General features: G+C 38.6%; 1 protein-coding gene across 1 annotated transcript; it reads right to left on the reverse strand.

The window, feature by feature from the left end:
* Positions 1–7317: 7317 nt before the first annotated feature.
* LOC110049696 (uncharacterized) lies at positions 7318–21563 on the reverse strand. The gene is made up of 7 exons (XM_089297343.1): positions 21430–21563; positions 20941–21013; positions 20395–20475; positions 19441–19473; positions 15203–15354; positions 10427–10515; positions 7318–8178 (listed from the first exon to the last, which is right to left on the reverse strand). The coding sequence occupies exons 1-7, from the start codon at positions 21487–21489 to the stop codon at positions 8067–8069; spliced, it is 600 nt and encodes a 199-aa protein (XP_089153469.1). The 5' UTR covers positions 21490–21563; the 3' UTR covers positions 7318–8066.
* Positions 21564–22659: the final 1096 nt, after the last annotated feature.

Below are 22659 nucleotides of genomic sequence, written 5' to 3' on the forward strand. Positions count from 1 at the left end.
GAATTTAACTATCAAACAGAACTGACAAGTGCCCTCGTCATGTCAATGTAAACATGTTTTATCGCTACATTTATTCGTATATTGAACAATCATTCCACGAGTGCGCGTTGAATTTGAGATACCTGAGGATTACAAAGTCGACAAATTATTGAGTTTCACGCCTAACAAATGTCATAGTTGACTTATGTTTTAAACTTTACGAGCTCTCTCACCTTAGTACGAGGTTTTGTCCGTGCGCGTGATTTCAGGTGATTTTAACTAGCCAATCGTGGCCCAGAACGTGCCCCCGCGTACATTTGAACTTCGCTGTCGTAATTTTTTTAGATTTTCAACTTTGTTGTATTTTCCCGCCGTGGTTGAGATTTTAGGCCAGCCTTGCCGCTGTTTTTGGAGTTTTGAGTCTAGCTTCTTCACGGTTTCTAGCCATTGTGATTCGCCGTTTATTGCATGTTCCGGATTACGTGTTGGTTGATTAAAATAGTTCTTTGGAGTTTGAGCCTGCAACTCGCTGAATACAATTCCCAACAACTTAATACAAAGTAACGTATTCACGAGGGAATAAAAGGTGACAATATGACGAAGCTAATGTGTATTAGCTATCAGCTGGTACACACGCACTCTGAAGTAATATATCTAACACGAGAGACAGCGTTTCATCGAACACCGAGAAGACAGTTGAAAATATGACGCGCAGCGGAGTATTTTTGACGAAATTCAAAGTGTTTGGATAGCCGATGAAACACTCTCTCTCGTGTTAAATATATCCTCTCAATCGAAGCAAAAATTAAGGATTAACGTGGAAGTAAAATCATCAAAATCCATGCTAATTAGGACCGGATATTCAAACCTCCTTCACGGTTTTGATTTTGATGAATGATTAATGAGTTTGAGAAGGTACTGAGCAAGCCTGGGCCGGGTTTTTCAAAGCCCGATTAAGGTGGTCTTATACCTTAAAATTTAATGGATCAAAAAGTTTGTTTAAATATGGTGAAGAAAGATCAATTGTGTGCTATTGCAGTCAAGAAGATAAATTAAATTTTGAGAGTTTTACTCGAAATGGTTGCTATGGAAACCAGCCACAGCCTTTTGAGGCAGTGTTTTACAGTATTGACACCAACACTTCCTGCTCTTTTACAAAACAAGATTTGACTGTCAAATAAGCATATCGTGTAAGTTTCTGTTTTTTTTTTGTGCAGTGAACTTACGTTTTGACAGTTTACTCTTATTTTCGGTTCTTTTTACAGGCTTTATTTGGAAATAATCTTATTTTATACCACACTCAGTGGACAAATCATCTCATGTTACGTGACAGACGTTAAAATATTTCGCTTTTTTTGGTTTATATCATCATGACACTATTGGTCTTTGATTAGCCTAAGATTCAGGATTTCTACTTAAAAATCTTGCAAAGTAGAAATGTTGGCGCGAAGTCAGTCGGTACAAAAGTAAACAATTAAGAAAAATGCACTTTAAGTTTCTTACACGAAGTATTAAGCATTTAACAAGCCACAAGTACAAATAGCGGGGGGTGCAGATTGAATCTCGGGGGAGGGGTTGCAATGGTTGTTCTATTTTGTAAAAAGTTACCGCAGCTGTGGGAAATATTCCTTTTCATAAGGGAAATGAATGAGCCTGTGATGGCAATTCGAGGCAAAGCTTTTCACAACTAATTATACCAATCGAGTTGTGCATGTCTTTAAAGTTTTTTCTAAATCATTTTGTTCATATATGCTAAAACTAATCTATATTTTTGGTCACATTCTTAAAGTAAACAGTCATTGCTATGGCCGCTGCTACGTGAAAAAATTTATATCAACTAGAAAACTCATCTAGAGGGAAATTCGGCAAGATCGTTTCAAAATGTTTTTGACAAGTCCTCTAGGGTCTTAAGTCTTGTATTTCCAAGAAATTGATTTTTCATGAACATCGCCACATTTTAGGGTACCATACCCCCTTAAACTAACCCAGGATTAGCAAGAATTTTGATCTGAGTTTTGTAACTCTACGGTGGGGTTTTCTGTTTATATTGTTTGTCCTTTAGTGCTCTCAGTATTTGAATAATCTCAAACTATCAAAAACATAAGCAGTGAAAAGCATTTATGTCCAAGAAAAATTAATTCTTCCGTGAACTTTTAATCCTGGGTTAGAATTAACTGGCTTTCGAACAGCCCGGCCCCTGAGGATGTCTAAGTCCCTCGAGCTGGAAATCTGTTCAGCATCTGTGTTGGAACTTGTAATAATTTTTCTGAGATAATCAGGGACTCCCCGATTACTTGAAAAGCAAAAAGGCACTCCTTCAATCAAAGAACTGTTTTATCTGATAACAAAGAGAATGTCTGACATTTTTCGAGAACGCGGTGGCGCGTGAGTCGCGCTGGTTTTTTGGGAACGTTTGTGACGTCAACATAATTGATGCTTACGTCATAAATTGAAAACACAGTATCTGCCTTCGGGAGGATTATTCATCAGAGAGAATACATTTGAGATTTTCGAAGTTAACTTTCAAAGTGAAAGCCAAAAAAAGAGAAACAAAGGTGAGTATGAGGAAAGATAGACTCTTGGTCAGGAGAAATGCAATATCTGATTTGTTTCTTGTGTTTAGATTTTGCCCGATATCATCATGAATATGGTTACTGCTCCGCCTTCACGTACAAGTGGAAAGGCTTCAGTTAAGTGATACCATGAGAAAGATCAAGAACATCAAACGATTTGTTCAGAATCACGCCATTCTTTTCACAGTGCTTGGAATCATCTGCCTTGTAGCTTTCTCTCTTTTTCTTCTAATCCTTGCTGTCATGGCGATTCCGTTAATGTGTGTTTTCTGTTCGTTTATGGCTTTCCTGGTGGTGTCTTCCTCTATCGTTTTCGGATTTCTTTTTAATTTTGCCGTGGTTGTGTTTGTCGGCGTAGCGTCTTGGTATGTCATATACCGCCTTATAAAGATTGCAGTTGTCTGCATCCAAGCATGTTTAAACTACATAACGTCTTGCCAGTGCTCCAATAGACGAATCTACGAGTTATTTTCACAGCTTCGTGAAAGCTTTACTGGTGAGTTAGCACAGCAGCGTGTGAACGTGGAAGAATGTGTCGACTCTAATAATTCAAGTGAACTTGAAGATATTGAGCCAGATTACAGAGATGGACGAGATAAATTATATGACACACTACTTACCAGGCCACAGTATACAGGGCGAGACACGTTCGAACCCTTTCAATATTAAATGGTACAATAATAGTGGAACTTCGGGTAGCCTGACTCTCAGACAGTCTAGGTCGCTAACGGCCTGAAAGGAGGGATCGCATGTCCGTGAGAGACCTGGAAGGTCTGAGAATCAGAAAACTCTGCTCTATGGTAGGACAATTTTTTTCTTTCAAAATGCATTTAAGATATTCATCAAACATGTTGTTCTGGTGCATTTAATTTTAAGTAACACTTTAATTATAATATCAACAGAAATTTTCCTTATTCACAGGTGTCGATAAAAATAAAAAGTAGAACGAAAAACTCTTACTAAGTAAATTAACTGGAGAAATTGTATAGAACTACCTAATCCCGAGATATTCAATTTGTTTTTACTGCGAGACAAACTGGAAGTTCCGGTCACCTTGTTCTATTACCGATATCCTGTCTGAGCGCTATCACCAGTATCCCGCGGTCACCTCTCTCAAAGGTTTTTCAGTATTATGGTTTCTGTTCATCAACACCTAAAACATTGTTTTTCTTTCGACTATTTTCTCCGTCTTATTTAAAATAATTACATTATTATCATGGTCAACGATAATTGTTGTCCTGTGAGTGAAAAGTCCCGCATAATTTCTGGTTTCTTCCCGGTCACTGACTATATAGGACTATTATTTCTCGAACTCATTATTAATTTATCAATTTTAAACAAAGGAAATCATGTGTGTCTGTGTCGGTGTTTGGATATCTGGTCTTGATCCTCCTTTGAGAAAAAAAGATGGCAGCTGTACATTTTACCACAATACCACGCGAGCCTTACACCTTACACTGTTTTAGATTTCGTGCGCTACGAATTATGGGTAAATGTACCAGTCGCCATCTTTTCTCCTATGGAGAATTAGCATAGATTTTTTACGATTTTATTTGTTTTCTCCTTGGTTTTAGTTTCGATTGAGAAGCTTAAGATATATCAAACATCCAAGACAGTGTTTGACCATATTTCCAAACACCTACTTCTACACCTATCTTCTCGATGTTTGAACATGTGGTCCAGTACATGCGTTCGATATATTACGTGGAAACCAAACCGTAAAAGAAGTCAATTATTTTGATCATGTGGAGTTAAGTTGATTTGGAACTTTAGAAAGCAGTCGAAAATTAGGAATTCCTTAAGTAGCACGGACTTCATAACTTGATTTTTGTTCGGTCAAAAGAAACTAACTTAGGTGAAGATTTTCACGACACCGTAATCTGTAATGTTCGCACTGAATAGTGATCTGAGAGGGGAATTTTGTTGTCTGCGTTCGGAACTTGGAGTGTTCTACACGTTTTCCTTCGTTGGTCACTGTAAAAGCGGTCATACATTGTCAAACTTCACTTATTAATCTAACGAAATTCTACACAAAATTAATGAAGATAGGTCAAGATAGCTAACGAGGCGTGTAGCGCCGAGTTGGCTGTAATTATCTCATATGCAACCAGCGCGAGTGGAATAATTGTTTTACTAAAAATGCCCCCAAGACATAGAAAACTAGACTAAAAAATAAAAAAAAAATTAAAAAACCCCAAGAACTCACGTGTATGCTTACCATATTTGTAGAGCATGGTATAATGGCTCATAGCCCATGATGGCTAAGCCAATGAAAACTCGTGTGGGAGGAGACTAGAAAGTGATTAAACAAAATTAATTAACTGGATGAAAAACAAGTTTCCTTCCGTGCACCTGAGGAATAGTCCAACGAGTTCGATTTCTAGAAATATTACGGCATTCAGAAAAGAAAAAAACATATTTTGACTTGCGACAAGAAAGCAACATTAAACTACCTTTTGTTCACTTTGAACTCAAAACTACATTTCAACAACAAGACTTTAATTGATTGGACACTCCTCAGAGTTAAAAAACTTGCACGCACCTTTTGTTTCATCAGCTAAAGATAATTTATTTTTTATTGCAATAAAAAGTCCAGTAGGAAAGCACTTTTGGTAAACCACCACGTAGTACTACGAAAATATCGCTTCTTGATGTGACAGCAATGATTTTCATTGACCTCACATAATTTGGCATGCGCAACGTCATACAATCAGGTCGCTTTCGAAAGTGAAAGAGAGTAAGAGTATAAATCAAAAGTTCCGCACTAGAAACAAGCAGGCGAGGAAACCCGAGCAGGGGAGATCGGGCCGTCTCCCCTGCTAGGAATCACTTTGCTGGGCCCCGCAAGAAAAATGATGGTCTTAACGTCCGCGGTCTAACCCGGGGTCTTTATGCTATAAAACCGATAAATCCTTTGATGAATCGAAAATGCTTGTTCAGTCCAGATGACCGGATTTTGGCCAAGTACTTTTTTGCATGTTTACGACTCCTAGTAGGTCCATCTGTCCTCTTACAGGACAGTTATTCAGGCTTCAAGAGCCGTAGATACTTGTATAACTCTCCAGCTAACGCACACGTCTACCAACCTCGTTCCCTGGGTCCCTCTCTCGCTCCAGGGAGCGAGAAGAAGAGAGACCTTAGAACGAGGTTGCACGTCTCCTTCTTTCCTCCCTGCCACCCTCACAGAACATTGTATAACTCACGATGAAAGTAATTAGTAACCAGTATTCGAACGTAACCCTCTTGTATACCTGGCGTGTCAAAGAAAAATATTATTATACTGGTAAAAAATAGAACCTTTCTGGGAGACAAACTTTAACAAGGATGAACAAGATACTAAATGAGCTGAGCCCTGAGATTTAGCTAGTTCATGCATAGCTCATCCTCGGAGACTCCGGGGTAGAGGGAAAGTCCAAACGACTGACAAAACATTAGACTACCAGTAGTCCCTCTTTCCCTTAGTCCGTCGAGCGTGGCCATAAATAACCTTCGAGGAAATTTAAGCGTCCATTTTTTAACCGCGCGGCCATGGGCCGAGCGCGGTTCTAGGTTTACCCGTGGTTTATAATTTTTTTTTTTCTGTCGGTGACCAGACGCAGACCTCCGCCCGGCCAAACTTTGAGTCACGCAACGTGTGATGTTTTTTCCGCCAGAAGCTGTTAAAACATAAACACACGGACAATTTTATGGATATTGTTTTCTTTTTTGTGGGTAAAATATATTTTCTTTTCGCTTTATCAAAGCGTTGGATTTAAAGGGAATAATAAATACGCTGCAAAAAGGTATTACGTCAGCCATGGAATGCGCTGACGTTGCAGCTTTCACTTTCGCTACGTGACAAATAAGATCGTGTTTACTTTGCAAGTTTATTTCGGCAGAAGCGACGGTCATTAATTTATTTGTAATTTTGCGAGTATTTCTTGCGGTTTTAGGCAAATGAAGTAAATCCTTTGACTGTTTCATCGCAGCCAGTTCATAGATCGGAAAGAAAATTAAATATTTGCAAGCCAAGCAAAGAACATGTCAGAACGTGCAAAGATTACGTCATTGATAGGGAAATAACCACCGTACTAAAGATAGCCGTAGATAACGCAATTCTTGAATTATGTGACTCGTGTGACTTCTTTGCTAACCCTTAACTCAAGGGAAAAAAACAATTAAATTTAATCGTGACTTTAAAGAAAGAAAGCGGTTTGTAATAGTGTTCGTATCTTCATGCCCATACATATCCCGAAGAAAGTTCCAGATTAAGACTATTACGTCATCGGAGATGTCACAACGGCTGCGACTGATGGTGCGATAATAGAGTTTATGTCGATCAAGTGCTGTGATGTCTACAGTAATCAATGAATCATCAAAGATTGCTTTGGAATATGCACTGCGTTGCGACTGTAGTACTAAGAAAACAGTTACATTTTAAAAGCGCGGTTATAAGATCTAACAGATCTTCTTGTTTCCTCGAGGTTTCCTTTCGTGTCACGCACGACGGACTAAGCGAAAGGGGGACTACTCGTAGTCTAGCAAAACATCGGCAAAGAAAAAGTGGGAGAGAACGAAAACGGCCGTCCAACTTTTTCTTCGTCTTTGTTCCTCCCGTTGTTTCGGCTTTCGCTCGCTCCCACTGACAACCCTGGGTCTCCAAAGATGAGGACAGCTATGAAAAACACTCTTGTCGTTGGTTAGTCCTCGACGACAATGGTGACTGCCTTCACTGGACAATTACAAGAGACGAGCTACACGTGTGAAAATCAGAAGCAACACTCTATAACACAAAATATGTTTATTAAACAAATACTTAGCGGCATCCTACCTAAATATAGGTGATAAAAAACTATTTAAAAATAGCTTGATAGTTCAGCAAATTGTTTTGAGCCCCTCGGATGTACGACCCATCTGAACTCAGCATATGAAGGGCATTTGCTTCTAATAAAAAGGACTGGGTGTGAGACAAGTGCCTAAGGGGACTGGACCTCAATTGGTGTCGAAAGAATGTCATGCAAGACCTGAAAATTTTTCACCCCCCTCGCCATCTCCAGCCGCCAAAAAAATGTGTCCGTAATTGTAGCTAAAATAAACAACACTTTATGTACATTTGAGAATGATATTCTTTTTGTAAATGGCTGATTCTCCTGAGTGAAGGAGAGAAACAAGAGCCTCAGAGGTGAAAATACTCGTTTTTTGTTTACCCAATAAGGTCAAAACGTTTGACAAACAAGACTAGACAAATTTAGTGGTGGCTACGTTGATTGCTCATTCGACAACCGAGGCCATGTTCATATAAATATAGAACAACAGCAAAAATTTTACAAGATCCTAGCGGCTGTTGTAACATAAATGGTAAATATCCAAGCATACATTGTTCGGGTAACACCTTTTTCTGTATCGCACAATATCTACTAATGACAGCGCGCCTATGCCAACCCTGGTACGCAGCCTTGAATGTACCTCGACGAAGCACCTCTTCTTTTCAGAACACCTCCCTGTGGTGTTTTTTATTGTTGTTGTCTCTTTTTTTCAGACACCAGTTGACTTCAGGAGATTGGGGTCGGAACACGTTCTCTGTGACATCGCTGGACTCATTTCAAACGAGCTGGATTCCACTGCTAGCGGAGTGCTTATCAATAATCTACAATCGTAAATACGACATTTATTTACCAGAGACTGGCTGTTCAAAGGGTAGATATTAATTACTATCCTCCGGATAAATCAACTATTCAGTGCTATACACAAACACATACGTGTAGTGCGTAAATTTTTAAGTGCATTAGTAGCGTTACCTATTCCTTCAACAACCAGGGCCAAGTCAAGTTTTCAAGACAACACAATACAAAGTTTGAACGATATTCGAACACAACAGCAGGTGTCTAACTGAGCTTATACAACACGAACTAGCAACAGCATGCCAATAAACTATCACACAGCAGCTTACAGAAAAACCACATCTTACCGCGCGCCTTATCTACCTTGCCTTACCCTCCATGCCGTAGTTAATAATATATTTTAAAATCACCTTTCCAAATACTTTATAAGTACTTTTTAAAAGTTTAAAAATATTGTAACAAATATTTGACTTTGCAAAGCGCTATTCAACACCCACCGGGAAAAACATCTATCTAGATTATATCAGTTTAACAAGAAAAATGAAAACGTTTGAGAATTACATTCCCATTCATGTGGTACAGTTTATCATGTTATTTATCGTATCATGTTACTTCAGTGAAGTCTCTTAATGAAAACCTAGTGTGTGACCATTCCAATGAAAGCTTTTGACCAGAACTTTCATGTGGTGCTATTTACTTTTCTACACGGCAGTTCTAGATTAAAGTGGGTATTGCTTTAATGTTGTGCTGTTTAGATTGCCATATTTAATATTATTTGGGTTTATTTTCAATTTGGCAATTTGGCACTATTGGGAGAGTAACATAGTTTCCTTAGAAACGTTAATTTTATTTGTTTGTTTATTTGCTTGAATGACATTTTTTCAAAATGCATCTAATCGCTTGTCATCTTTACATTTAGTAGCAAAGTTATAAAAAGGTTTAAGAAATAAATTGTTTATAAAAGAAAAACATTTTTCAAGTTAAGACGTTATTAATACTATATTATTTTACAAAAGGGACAGATTATCTAAGTTACGTTATTTATAATTTTACAATTGGTAATTTAGTTTCTTGGTTATATCGTGTAGTTATTCAGTCGCCTTCCATGTTTAGTCTCTAGATTGGAGCCCAATATTCTCCGAAAACTGCTTTGAAGAACAGTGGTGTGAAAACCTTGGGCTTCACTTGAGCGACGGTATATCATCACAGCTTCAGAGCTGGGAATTAGAACAACGGTTTAGAATTTTATTTGCTGGTGGGTTAGCTTTTTAATTGTTTATTCATTTGTTTATTTCTATATTTACTAAATTATTCATCCAGTCACTCGTTCAGCTATCATTTCCTCACTCATTTCCTGATTTTACAGTTTCTTTTTCATTACTGATAGTTTATATGGCATTTATATGTCTATTCTTTATTTTCTTTTTCAAAACAAGCCGTTATTTATAATACACATTAAGTCTGGATGTTTTAATGGATTATTTATCAATTTCCTCATTTGCCAGTTGTTTTCGTTTCGTTCATCCTCTTCATATTAGACATTTAGCATATTAATCCTGGACTTCCCATCCTAGTTTACATCTTTAGAGTACAGTTGTAGTTATTAAACTACTGCCACAGACTTCAGAAAACTTTCACATTAATCTGGGGCCCGTTTCTCGAAAGCCCCGGAAACTTTTCGGGCCCGCAGAGCCATTTTTAGTTAATTGGTATTTAAAGATAAAGAAGTGTATACACCTGAAACTTCGTGTATGAAGGGAACCTCTGTTCCTATTGCGAATATGTGAGTAAAACAGCTCTGAAGTCATAAGGTTTGAGATTTTGCTACGGCTTTTCGGGTGCGAAAACTTTTTGGGACAATCGAGAAACGGGCCCCTGGAGTCAAAAGACAATCGCTCAACTGTAGGTCCCTTACTTTTTAAGCTACACATAAGTTGCCTTTCTAGATAAAGCAGCTAATGTTTCGAGTGTTAGTACTTCACATACATGCATATTTCATCAGAGCAACATGAAAGCATACTCTTGAGGAATAATTAAAGTGTGTTAGTCACATCCGATTTGAGAAGCTTGCTTAGAACGGAATTTGTTTTTGTAGCCAGAACTAAACCGCAATTACTTGTTGTTAAAAATAACAAGACTTAGTCTGTCGACGTTTCGACATGAGGTCACGCAACATCTATGCGCAATAGTCATTGACAAAATTATTGCGTGACTTAATAATGAGATCACTCGTAAGGTAGCACTAGTCGTGCGTGATCGGTAAGTCACACTTACCCTGCAGTTGAGCTGCTTTGTGGGAAATGTGGCAATTGTCCTCGCTCCTTCTTGTGCTTCTTCTTCATTAAGAATTTCCCTAAAGAAGACTGAATAGAATAGTAGGTTATTCAAAGCAGATTATGCCGCGCACACAAAGCTAACCATTAAAACCATTATTAATTGAGGTCGCCTCCCCTATAAGCCTGGTGGTTTTCCGGAGGTCTCCCCGAACAATTTAAATCACCGTAACTAATAAGTAATTCTTTTTTCACGGCAAATAATCAAAGATGACGAAGAAAATGGCTTCATCAAAGATTAATAGTGAAAACCTCACCTTGTGAAAATGACACTTTCGGGACAGAGACTACACATGAAGTGGAATTTCATTCGTTCCATGTAAAGACACGCGCGTTCGTCGCGCGAGAAACTAATACACCAGAAGTACGTCATCGTGAAAGCTTCCTTGTCACAGATAACGAGCAAAGGAAGCGTTCAAGACAATAATGGCGACACTGAAGTTAGCATACTTGTAACATGCCGATATAATTAAATAAGTGTAGAATCAGATAAATTTAAACTCGCTAAATTCAAAACTCATTTGTGGACATTGAGATAAGGCCTAGACCAATCGCAGAAGGCACAAATGAAATTAAAGATAATTTTTTATGACATAGTGAAGAAAACGGTAAATTGTGTCAGCTTCTCAGTGTTGTTCTTCATTTTTTTTTTTTTTTTTTTTTTCAGGCAGACAGAATGCAGGAATGTGTTTGCGCACATCTTTGCCAAACATGCTGTAGTTGTCGTTTTCTGACCTAGATGGATTAAATAAGGGATTTGTGGTCAAACGTGTGAGCGATGGAATTTGTCTATCGCCGACCTTTACCCAAACACTCATTGCCGACTTTAGCTTTGCTTCAAACAGTGCTTTCGCGTGATTGTTTGCCCGGGATATATGACCTTGTGAACGCTTTGTACGAATATTGTACTCTAGACAAATCTATAAAATATTTAAAATTAATTCGTAATTCAAACAAACACCAGTGTCTAATGCGAGGAACAGACGCGTCGACCACATCTCATTCAAAACAACATTAGGCAAAACTGAAGTAATTACCAACTGGAAGTTTATTTTGTAAATAGGAGTCTCTTGTTCTTAGTGTGTGGTCAACCTTTTCAAAATATTTATTTACGTTCAACTTTAAAAATTAATCCTTGCTGTGGACACAAATTGGGTCTCAACAGCGCTAAGTAATTCATCTTTAATAGCTTGTACACCAGAAATAGAATATCAAGTTCTATCTCATGTTTTCAAATTTAGCAATTTCACTTTTCAAAGCATCCGTGGAAACCGGCATCAAAACAGCGATACCAAGGTATTATACTTCAATTTTCATATCAGCGGAATTTCAAAATATTGCGTAAAAATATCACACGGTATCTAAATTAGACACATTTCCGTGGGCAATATCTCTTTGAAAAATCAGCCAATCAATTATGTTATCTTAGTCTTTCGAATCAAGATCGAGTTTGACATGTCTGCAATCGCATGACCTTCGGGCAAATAATCAGTACATGCTTAATCGAAACCGGTTTCACAGACAAGCGTCCGTGGACATATTAAAAATATTAGACTTGGGCGGAAGGGACGCACTTGTACGTGGATGAAATCTAGAACATGCCTCCGATCCTATTTTCAAGCTTCAAGATTTCCACCAGCGTTTCGTCGCAACGTCAAATTTTCGCTGGAAAAAGCCGTTACATATTTCCTCAGAGGCAGAATCGTCTGAGAAACCATAGCTTTCTGAGATGACTTGGAAAACAAGAAGCGAATTTCGAAAGGAAGTTTCCCTAGTACAGGTCGTGAACCGAGGTAGAACAGGTTTAAACTGCTGCTGACAAGTTTCTTTTCGTCCCTCCGGACAACTTTACGTCGATTATTCCTGTTAGGTAAGTATGGTTCAAAAAAACAACTCCTTAGAAAGACACGTTTGAAACCCAATCAATTCCCCTTGACTATAATTACGAATACACATCCAGAATTTATTTTCCATAAACATTATCGAATACGGTTATTGATTCTGATATTAGACTTGTAAGGCCAGAAAACGTACATTTTCTCTTTCTTTGAAACTTGCTTAGGGTTACAAAAACAATTCAAGAACAAAACTAAACCACAGAGACGAGAGTTGTCGTTTATAAAAACCGGCACGATCAACTGTGAAGAAACCACTAAACATTTACCTTTAACTCTAGTTAATTCTCAAAGTACGGCGGAAATGTTTAATAGTGGTGTTAGAAAACACAAAACGAAAACAGTTTCCAGCAAAAGAGCGAGAGATTTTTGAAACCTTGCCTCTTTAGACCGTATTCCTAGAATTGATTTATGCCTAGAAAACAACTTGGAAAATATTTCCGCAGGGTATTATGCAATATGCAGAAATTTTCTCAAAAATATTCTCGAACACTCTTTGGTAATACTGCACCCACAACAAATATGTCTACAAAAACAATATGAAAACATAGCAGAAAAGTTGCAGATATTGCACTTCACCCAAGCTAGAAACCTGTATCTCATTAATGTGTAATGCATTTAAAAATGCTTTAAAATGCGAACTGCCACCAAGGGGACCTAATCTATGAATGGTTTTGTTTACTCTGATGAGTCCAAAGCGGCGGAAATAACCCTATAAACACTACAGCCAGCTGTACTGATATACAAACTCTCAACGATGGTGGCAGACAGTTTCTTGGAACGAAAAGAATTGGTTTAAAACAGTAGACTGGCTAATACAACATTCTTATCTGTGATAACTTGTGCAAACAAAACTCAAAAGAGACGATCTTCTTAATCAAGCTTTCACGACACACTCACACTAGACAAGACTTAACCGACTGTAAAAGTAATTTTCTACGACCATGGCCTGGATGCTCAAACTATCCAGTCAGTCATGTCATTTATAAACATATTAGTAAAAATCGGAATATCTTGTCGGAATATAATGGAAACTGCTGTACCCTACAGCTGTAATGCTGTTTTCTATTGGACGAGAACGTATCACGGGATTCCCCTCAAAGCTGTCTAACTCGCGCGCTGGGGCAAAAAAACACTCACTAATCTCCAGTACGGCCAAAACGGCTCGAACCTTGAACTTGCACGTGATTAGGACGCACGCCTAAAAACAAGGAACGAGAAGCCATCCGACGTTGTGGACCAAAGGGTAAGTTATTATTCAATGTTTTGCAGGTGATCGGGAGTCGACCGTTGAAATACAAAATTATTTCAGCATGCAAAAATTTCATTTGACCCAAAATGATGTACAAACTCCAAAGCTACATTGAAGTGTCTACATCCTAGACAAAAAATTCGCTCACTGTTACATGGCTGGAATATTTTTTCCCAACAGCAAGGGCATCACATAGCATCTAACAATGGCATCTAACGATATCGCCGGCCTAACAGGCGTAAAACGCGGGTAATGAATAGGGGAGACGATAAACACCATCTGCGCAAAGGGGAATGGAACGTCTCTTTCCCAGCCTCCTCTCTCACCTTTTCGCTTCCTGTTACGCCAGCTATAGTGACTAGTAACAGCGAACCGTCACATTGACTCAATTTCCTTTACTTTTCACGAAAGGCAAACGTATTCTTCTTCGTTGTTGTATCCGGGGAGCCTGGCTAAACAAAGGCTAACCACATTTGCGTTTTTTTTACAACTTGTTCATCAATTTAAACGAGGCTGAGAACCGAGAGAATTTGTCGTCGCTCAAGTCTGCGTCGCTTAGGGTCTCACAAGTCTCGAAACAAAACGAATTTTGATTTTTGTTTACATCTTTGTAAACAAGAAATTTGCGATTCCACGAATCTACGATGTACTTTCAGTCAAACCAAGTGAAGCGTACCCTTCAAGATTACATTAATGAATTGATTATTTGAATATGGTACCCGCTAGTCGTTTCAAGAATACAATAATGAATTGACTATTTGAATATTAAAATCGCTAGTCATTTCCAAAATGAATAGCAAATTGAGTTTTTTGAACATTAAATCCATTAGCCGTATTCTTGGAACGACTAGTGGATCCAATTTTCCATTAATCAATTCATTATTGCATTCTTGAAACGACTAGCGGGTTCAAAATTCAAATAATCAATTCATTAATATAATCTTGAGGGGTAGGCTTCGCTTGCTGTGACTGTAAAGGCTTTTCAAGATTGGGAAACAAGTGGTGCATCTAGTGCATGAGCCATAGTTCTAACAAAATTAGCAGTGCTTTGTTCTGCCGGCCTAGCAGCATAACCCCCTCTAGACAAGCCCTCGCCCATGTGATAAATAAAAAGAACGATAACAACGACACAAATAACCAACAACAAAGCAGTGCGTACGGATAAGCCGATGACGAGGTTGGGGAGTGGGGAAGGACATTATTGATGCGGGTTGAGGTTGAGACATCCCATGAAATGAAGAAGAATGATAAAACAAAACAGCAACACAAACAACAACAACAAAGCAGTGCGTACGGATGGAACGATGATGAGGTTGGGGAGTGCAGTGGGTAGGGACGTTTTTGGTGCGGGTTGAGGTTGAGACATCCCTTTAAATAAAGAAGAATGATAAAACAAAACAGCAACACAAACAACAACAACAACAAAGTAGTGTGTATGGATAGGACGATGATGAGGCTGGGGAGTGGGGAGGGATGTTTATGGTGGGAGTGCAGGTTAAGACCCCCCTTTAAGTAAAGAAGAACGATAAAACAAAACAGCAACACAAATTAACAACAAAACAGTAATTACCGATCTCGATCTCGTTTTCTCTTCTGATGATTCATTTTTGCTGCCCTTTTCGTTGTTGCTGTACTGACTGGCTAGCATCACACTTGGTGTGGAGCTGGTAGAGCCGAATTTACTGTGCACTGATCCGTAACCTGACGACTCCGATGATGTATCTACATGAGAAACAATACCATATCAGCGTCTATATTCTCCTTACAGCTCTCTATAAATTTCTCATAGCATAAGTTGAAAGAATTTGAATAGTTCCCGTTTTCTTGAGATACGCGAAGAGAAACGTGTTGTGGAGTAAGCTACTGTAGTATATACTCCAAAGTCTGGAGAGGATAGCAGGAGACACAAGCAGAAGTGGACACCCTAGCTTATCATATGTAGGAGCATAAAAAAATAAGATTCTGAAATACTCGTGATCGTCCTTTCCAAAAGAGCACTAGCATATTAAGAAGAGCAAACCGTTGCCCCGTTGACCGTGCTTAGCGATGTCGCGGTTTTCACAGCAAGGGCATGCGTGCACATGTTTTTGCTCGCATATGTTCACACATACATTTTCCTGAGATCAATGAATTACGAGGGAATTATAATCCACCCATCATTTATTCACAGCCGCAAAAGCTGCTATCAAGAAAACAGTCAATAAATAATCCAAGACGAAAACCCCCAACAAAGCTCACCAACACCCATACCCGCTACTGACCACAATGAATTCATCAAGATGAAATTGAAATGCTCAAATATTGTTAAATGTAAGAAAGAACAATAAAAGGTAATTAATCCTTAGCTGCAAACAAGACATAAAAAGTACATCATGCTATCCAAATGCACCTTCTAAGTCCTACACAAAACGTCCTTTCCCAAACCATTAGAGGATGCCTCGTCCATTAAACTACACAGCTCACTGCTTGTAATTAATTCCGAAGGAAGAACATTTCTACTGCTTTGCCTTTTCAAACATCTTAGCCAATCGCAGCCAGCTATCTCACGTGCAATTTAAAGATTCATGACCTTTCTTGAGTAGGCCATCACTGAGAAAACTTACGTTTTGATTGGCCACGAAAATGGTACAACAAGAAAATATCAAAAAAATGATCTTAAATGGTAACGATAAAGCACACTTCACGATGAAATAACAGTTTCAATCTCCTGTGCAATGCAAAGCTTTACGACGGTGATTAACGGTGAATTCTCCACTACACGCCCTGTTTAGAGGTAAGTTCATTATTTATCATTTTACATCTAGAGCTACTAGGCAAAACAGTCATAGAGAAAAATCGCTTGAACACTATCTTTAAAGAGTGAGTTTCTCTGTATTCACGTAAGAGACAATTTGGACGGGAAAACAATTTAAAGTGTCGTTTTTGGGAAAGCTCAAGAAAGGCTTTTTAACTAATTTTCGGTTTCTCATTCTTTTTAAATATTGTGGCCCGTGTAATTTAAAATTTTATTTCTAGTGTCTTTATAGTAAGCGAGTTGTATTTTCAGCTGTTAGCCTTTTATATTAGCATGGAAGAGCCAATTTTTCATGGGATTTGCTACTAAAACCGTTATTTTCTATTATTAAATACTCGATGAAGCGACCGAAAACTTTCCAAATTTAGTTGTCCAATCAGAAAATAGTATGAAAGCATCGACGGTGTGACGTCATGCGGCCGTCATGATGTAGCAACGTGTTACTAAGCAACAACTCTAAAGAAAACTGCAAGGTTGGTTAGTTCCGAGAGGCTAAAAGACCAAAGTAAAAAAGACAACACCACTTGAGTTGTTTCCTCGCCCAACGCAAAATCGTTTGTATATCACAGGTGATTCTCAGAAGTAAGCAAAGATAAAATTGACCGTATACCGACAAGAGACAGTAGATCAGCAGTCCTGAGAAAATAACCAAGAAGAAAATGAACTGGATGGAAGAAATATCTTTTTTTTTTCGTTGAATGGTTCATTTTTGACAAGTCCAAACAAACCAAACAATTGGCACTGGAACACTTGATTATTTGCCTCTGAATTTATTCTACACTGCGGGAAGTCTACACTTTAATTTGTAGCAAACAATGTCTTCACAAACGTATTGATGTGTACAAATGAAACGGAAGGAGATCGCAAGAAAACATACACGAGTTTTATTGGAACTGAAATCTGTTTTCTAGAATTGCTGACGTGACCGCAGAGACTATTCCGAAATTAAGGGGGCACTGTCACATATTTTAAGCAAGATTATGTGCAGCTCCTAAACAAACCAGAATCAACGGAAGACAACCAATAATTTACTCAGTTCATAGAACATCAGGAAGTGGGGATTAACAATGGCGAGATCAGGAAAACGGTTTAACTTCACCGAGTCATTTTTGTCAGTATCGACTCTCAATAACAAAGAAGTAAACATTCGAGAAGAAAGTTACAGGCCGACATGTTGTAAAGCTGTATGAAACGGCTCCCAATCGTTGGTCAGTTAGCAAGTTCGATAGTTTTCAGAGATGAATTTCTTTTCGATGTTATGAACTGATGGTAAGTCGTGACAATATCCTCTAGTGAACGATACTCGTTCTCATTGCCTGTTTGTTTGGCAATGTATTGATATTGCAACAAGAATTTAGAAGTTGATAACTAATGGAAAATAAAAGGTTAAAAGGTTTGCACTGTATGTCTTTTAACTGATGCATCTCATCCTCTCTGATTCACTACTTTTCTATTTGTTTTTGAAATGAGCTGCAGGGAAGGCAATCGTTGCAATTGAAATGGTTCCACGAACGATTTCCAAGTATTTAGAACTCATTTTGCCAGCGTATAGTTACATTTCCCCTCATTAGCCCTCACCAAATGCTGTCAAGACCTTAGGTATATGAAAGAAACTAGAGAAGAACAAATACATTGTCTTACCAAAACCAGACTAGCGAAATGGAATGATAATCTTGGACAGAACAATGTATGTTAACAGTATTATGGATACCATCTCAGACAGTTATAATTCAAACAGATTAAGACTGATCCCATTTAATACAAGTTAAAATAAGAACGACAAAATCCAAATTCTGCACAAGTCTTGTTCCAAAGGTTGTATAGTTGATTAACAACATTGATTATGGCAAAAGTACTCAACGACAGCACGTTCCACTAAAAAACCGGATTTTATCTTAAGACTTTCGATTCTAAATGTTTGTAATGTACAGCTGATACCATGCAATCTTACTATAATTACTTTTTTATAGTTTACACAAAACCCAGCAAAACGCGTTTTAAAGCTAAGACAGAGTTTCTGTCTAATGAAAATGTTTTCTTAGAAAACAGTTTACTCACAAATGTAGGCATTGCGACAATCATTCATTTACATCCTACACATTTTCACATATAAAGCCATCGGCTGGTGTAAACTGTCTCATTTCGACGTTCTCTCCTTATTGTTATTTTTGTCCTTCTTGCCGCGCAGACTCAGTCGAAGCATTCCAGCCCTGATGATCCCACTACAACGTCTGCTGCCCTTTGGACTTGTAAGCTCATCTAGTACGTTCCAAAATTGCGCGGATAAAAAAGGATCTCAACAAACGTCTCACCAGATTATGTTATTCTGGGGTTACAAAAGTGCCCGCGATGTATGGCTACATTGTAGCTACCGTCTCCAACATAAAATGACAAACCAATCAATGTGTAGGAAAAGTCCCCCAGGGATTTAAGTCCCCCCCAACCCATCTCTCCCGCCACCGACGTTAGAAATGCTATGTCCAACAACCTATTTGTTCCCCTGATGCCACAATGAGACAAACCAACTGAAATCAGCAAAGTTATGAACTTCCATTTCTGCAAACACTTGAAGTCCATTAAATTTTGTCGCTCAACTCCCTTCGCTGCTGTTGGGTGGCTCATAGCCAAATGCGTCTTTCCACGACAAGTTTAAGTAGGTGCTAACCCGTGAAAAGCCACTTATACTACATACATGTAACATCAGGCCCTATCCCCAACCTCAGTGTAAGATGGACAGGTGTTACTTGGCAATCGTAAGTACTGACCACCAAATGTCGATTGCGGGCTCAATAGATTCTCGAAGATGAATTTCTAAAAGGAGCACTATTTGTCCTTCACCCCTTCCCGAAAGGACAATGTCCAAGCGAGAGGCAGTAATTATTCCGTACTTACCCAACACCATATCAAGACAATTCATTCGCAAGCATGCAGTGTTGGCAAATGTTTTACATAAACTATCAAAGTGAACACTAATCCAAAAGTAAAAACACGATAGCTCTACTACCGATAGTTACCTGAGTAATTTCGGAAATGATACTCCAAAAGCCCTAAAGAGAAACCAAACAGGCCACCATGAGTAAAATTAACCACCTTAGGGAAAATGTTCAAACCATCTCTAAAACCCCACAATGGAATTAACGCATATCCAAGGAATAAATGGAATGCTACGACAAAGACTACTTGTCGCAAAAGAGGTTCAAAGAATCGCTACTTTAGATAACTAAATTGTGTCACTGTGGCCATAGTTTTAAATCGGCCTTGCGTTATGCCCGCTGCTAAATTAGCTTGAAATTAGACGCCCTAAAAACTGAATTTTATTCCGCTCAGTCCTAACCATAGTTTATAGAGTGGAATGGTTATGAAACTCGTAAAATTCTTTGTTGTATAGACTGCAAAACAGTCGTATTTTTTGCGAACGCGAGCGACGATCAATATTCCAACGAAAGGTCTGGAGCGAGTGTAAAAACGGCGAGGGAGAATGGGCGTGTGAGGCTCGCACGCTTCACACGCGAGGATCGCGCTTACGGCGCTTCGCGCCTTCCGAATATGTCCGAAAACGACTGTTTTGCAGTCTATTTGTTGTATGTTTTTATTCTCTTTTTTGGCCTTGACGGTGCACAAAGCACAATAGTTGTTTACTCCGTACTGGGGAACTAACCAAAAGAAACGTGTTGGTTACGTAATTCATGCATAGTGTATGAGCGCAAAACAAAAGATTGTGCTCGGTCGTGGACCTTCCAACATAACTCTTGGCATTTTTGTTTGCTCCTTTGATGTTTGCCAGGCTTCATAACCAGTCTCCTCGATTAACTATGTCCTAACTGACTACAAATTATAATTAAAGCAAAGAACCAATCAGATTCGGGAGCAAACACTTAAGTGATTAAGTGGCATAAGTGATTAATAACATGAACTATAAATAACGGCGTGTGAAGAAAACTCCATCGGTATCCTGTCCAATCAAGTACCTTGTGCTTCAATCGTTAAGGAATCCCTGGCCACTTGTTTTGGTTTCTTACCACTGTGATCACGACTGTTTATATCAGCTTCTACAGAGACAACAATTCAACCTCAATAAAATGTCTCCAGCACATGTCAGTGTACAGATCAGGCCCGGGTTGTTCAAAAGGTGGATAACGCTATTAGCTATCCACCGGATAACTCGCTATCCAGTGAATAACTGTTAACAAAACAAACCACGCCATCCACTGGATGGCGATTTATCCGGTGGATAGCGTCATCCAACCTTCGAACAACAGGGACCAGATAAAGGAAACTATACATGCGGCTGGACTCGACAACTTCTTGTGTTTCTTACGGTTAGATGTTCAACTTCTTGCGTTTCTAAAAGTTATAGCGGCCAAACTCAAAAACGTCGAATTTCCACTTCTTGCGCCGACTTGCGTGTTCTTGCTGTGCAAGAACTTCTCTCACCACTTCTTAGGCGTGCGTTATTTTTGGGCTGTACTGTATATTTCAATATCCAACAAAAGAAAATAAGAGACAAGACTCACCATATTCAGACACTAGCATTTTTATGACGTCATCATGCCCGTGTATAGCAGCCAGATGAAGAGGCGTGTAACCCTACAAGTAACGAAAAGGAAAATTTAATTTTATTACATGGCTTGTTGTTGTACAAGTGGGCAAGATGAACCACATCTTGCACTGTACTTGGCTACCAGAGTGGCAAGATGGGGCTATATTGCCCTTTTTTGATTGCCCGCTGTGTCCTGCAAGGAACTGGTGTCCCGTATGCCATAATTATAATAAATCCTTTTCTTCCCAGACTTGCTCAGTCAAGATGGCTGGATATTGGCAAAGACCTTTTGTTGCATATTAATGAACCTCGCCTTCCCCCAGTCCATGAGCAGGCAAAAAAAAGATCTCGGTCAATACCCAGCCATCTTGACCTCATGCTCTGTCAATAACCGATATAGTTGAGCACTTTGCATTTAAGATACAGTAAATATCACAACCAAGCTGTACAAAGAGTAACTTACCCCCTGAATGATGTCCAGTTGAAGCAATTTAGAAAATGTAGCAAGAGAAAAAAAAAACATTTACATGTATCAGTATTCTTAACATGCGACCACACTTGTGAAAATAAGATCAACAACAGAAATCAAAAAAGGTTTAAAATAACAACTTCTCGACATGTGAGTGGTAAAAATTTTATCATCTCATGTACTTACATTCTATTGATGATGGTGATGACCATGAAGAAAAAAAATAAACAATATGTGAGATAAATTATTGATTTGAGTTAGTGCAGTATTTAACATAATTATACCATCACACAATCACACTGTACATGTATATGTCAATTCTCGATGTTTTACTATAATTATGATGCTACAAACACGAAACATGTCTCTTTCATAAAATGAACATTCTATCCAGTGTTTCACACAGCCAAGGGAGCTACATGCACAATAACGTTTATTTAAAACTTTGTCAATCAGTTTAATGTAACAGCCAAGGTCCTTGGAGTACCAGATGTCTAGAAATGCCTTTTTCTCTTGGTTGTCATACACTACCAGCATACATGTAGTCGAAAATTAAATACCAATAGCAAACCTTGTGTCCTTACCGTTCTTACATTAACATCAATGCCAGTGCTGGCCAGCAGTTTAACGATATCTGCTCTTCCATGTTTAGCTGCCCAGTGAAGTGCACTCTATAAATGTTCACAAAGTAAGTGTCAAACCCAGAGGAAAATTCTACTTAAGCTGAGCCAGTGAGACTAAAAACCATTAGATCCCCAATTTACTATCCCAAATAACCCCACTCCTACTAGTCAAGTGCCCCCACCCCCAAAATGAAAAATAAACAGCCCTTAACAATATCAAGATTATGGGTCAAGAACAATCACTTAAATTAATAACCACTTAGAGCCCACTTTTTTTTTCTGCTAACACAAATCTACTTGTTATTTGACATATGATTTTTTTATTCTGTTAAACCCTCAATTTCCCCAACCAAATGTTGAAATGGCACCAAAATCACTGCCATATATTTTTTTTTTATGGCCAAGTTTGAGAAGAATAGGTCCTGTTGCGATGTCTACCCAGGAAGGTTGAATCTCTCACATCCTCTCATTTCCTTTAGGATGGTGCAATGCAAATGCAAAAAGTGTAAGAGGCTTGATTGTTGGAGGAGGTGGCTGATTTTAACATCTATTTCTTTACAATCAGTGGAAATTAGCCCAGTGGAGAAACCCAGCCAAGATC

The sequence above is a fragment of the Orbicella faveolata genome, unplaced genomic scaffold (assembly GCF_042242905.1).
Source record: "Orbicella faveolata isolate gen_17 unplaced genomic scaffold, um_ofav_v1 contig_3, whole genome shotgun sequence".
Classification (NCBI taxonomy): Eukaryota; Metazoa; Cnidaria; class Anthozoa; order Scleractinia; family Merulinidae; genus Orbicella; species Orbicella faveolata.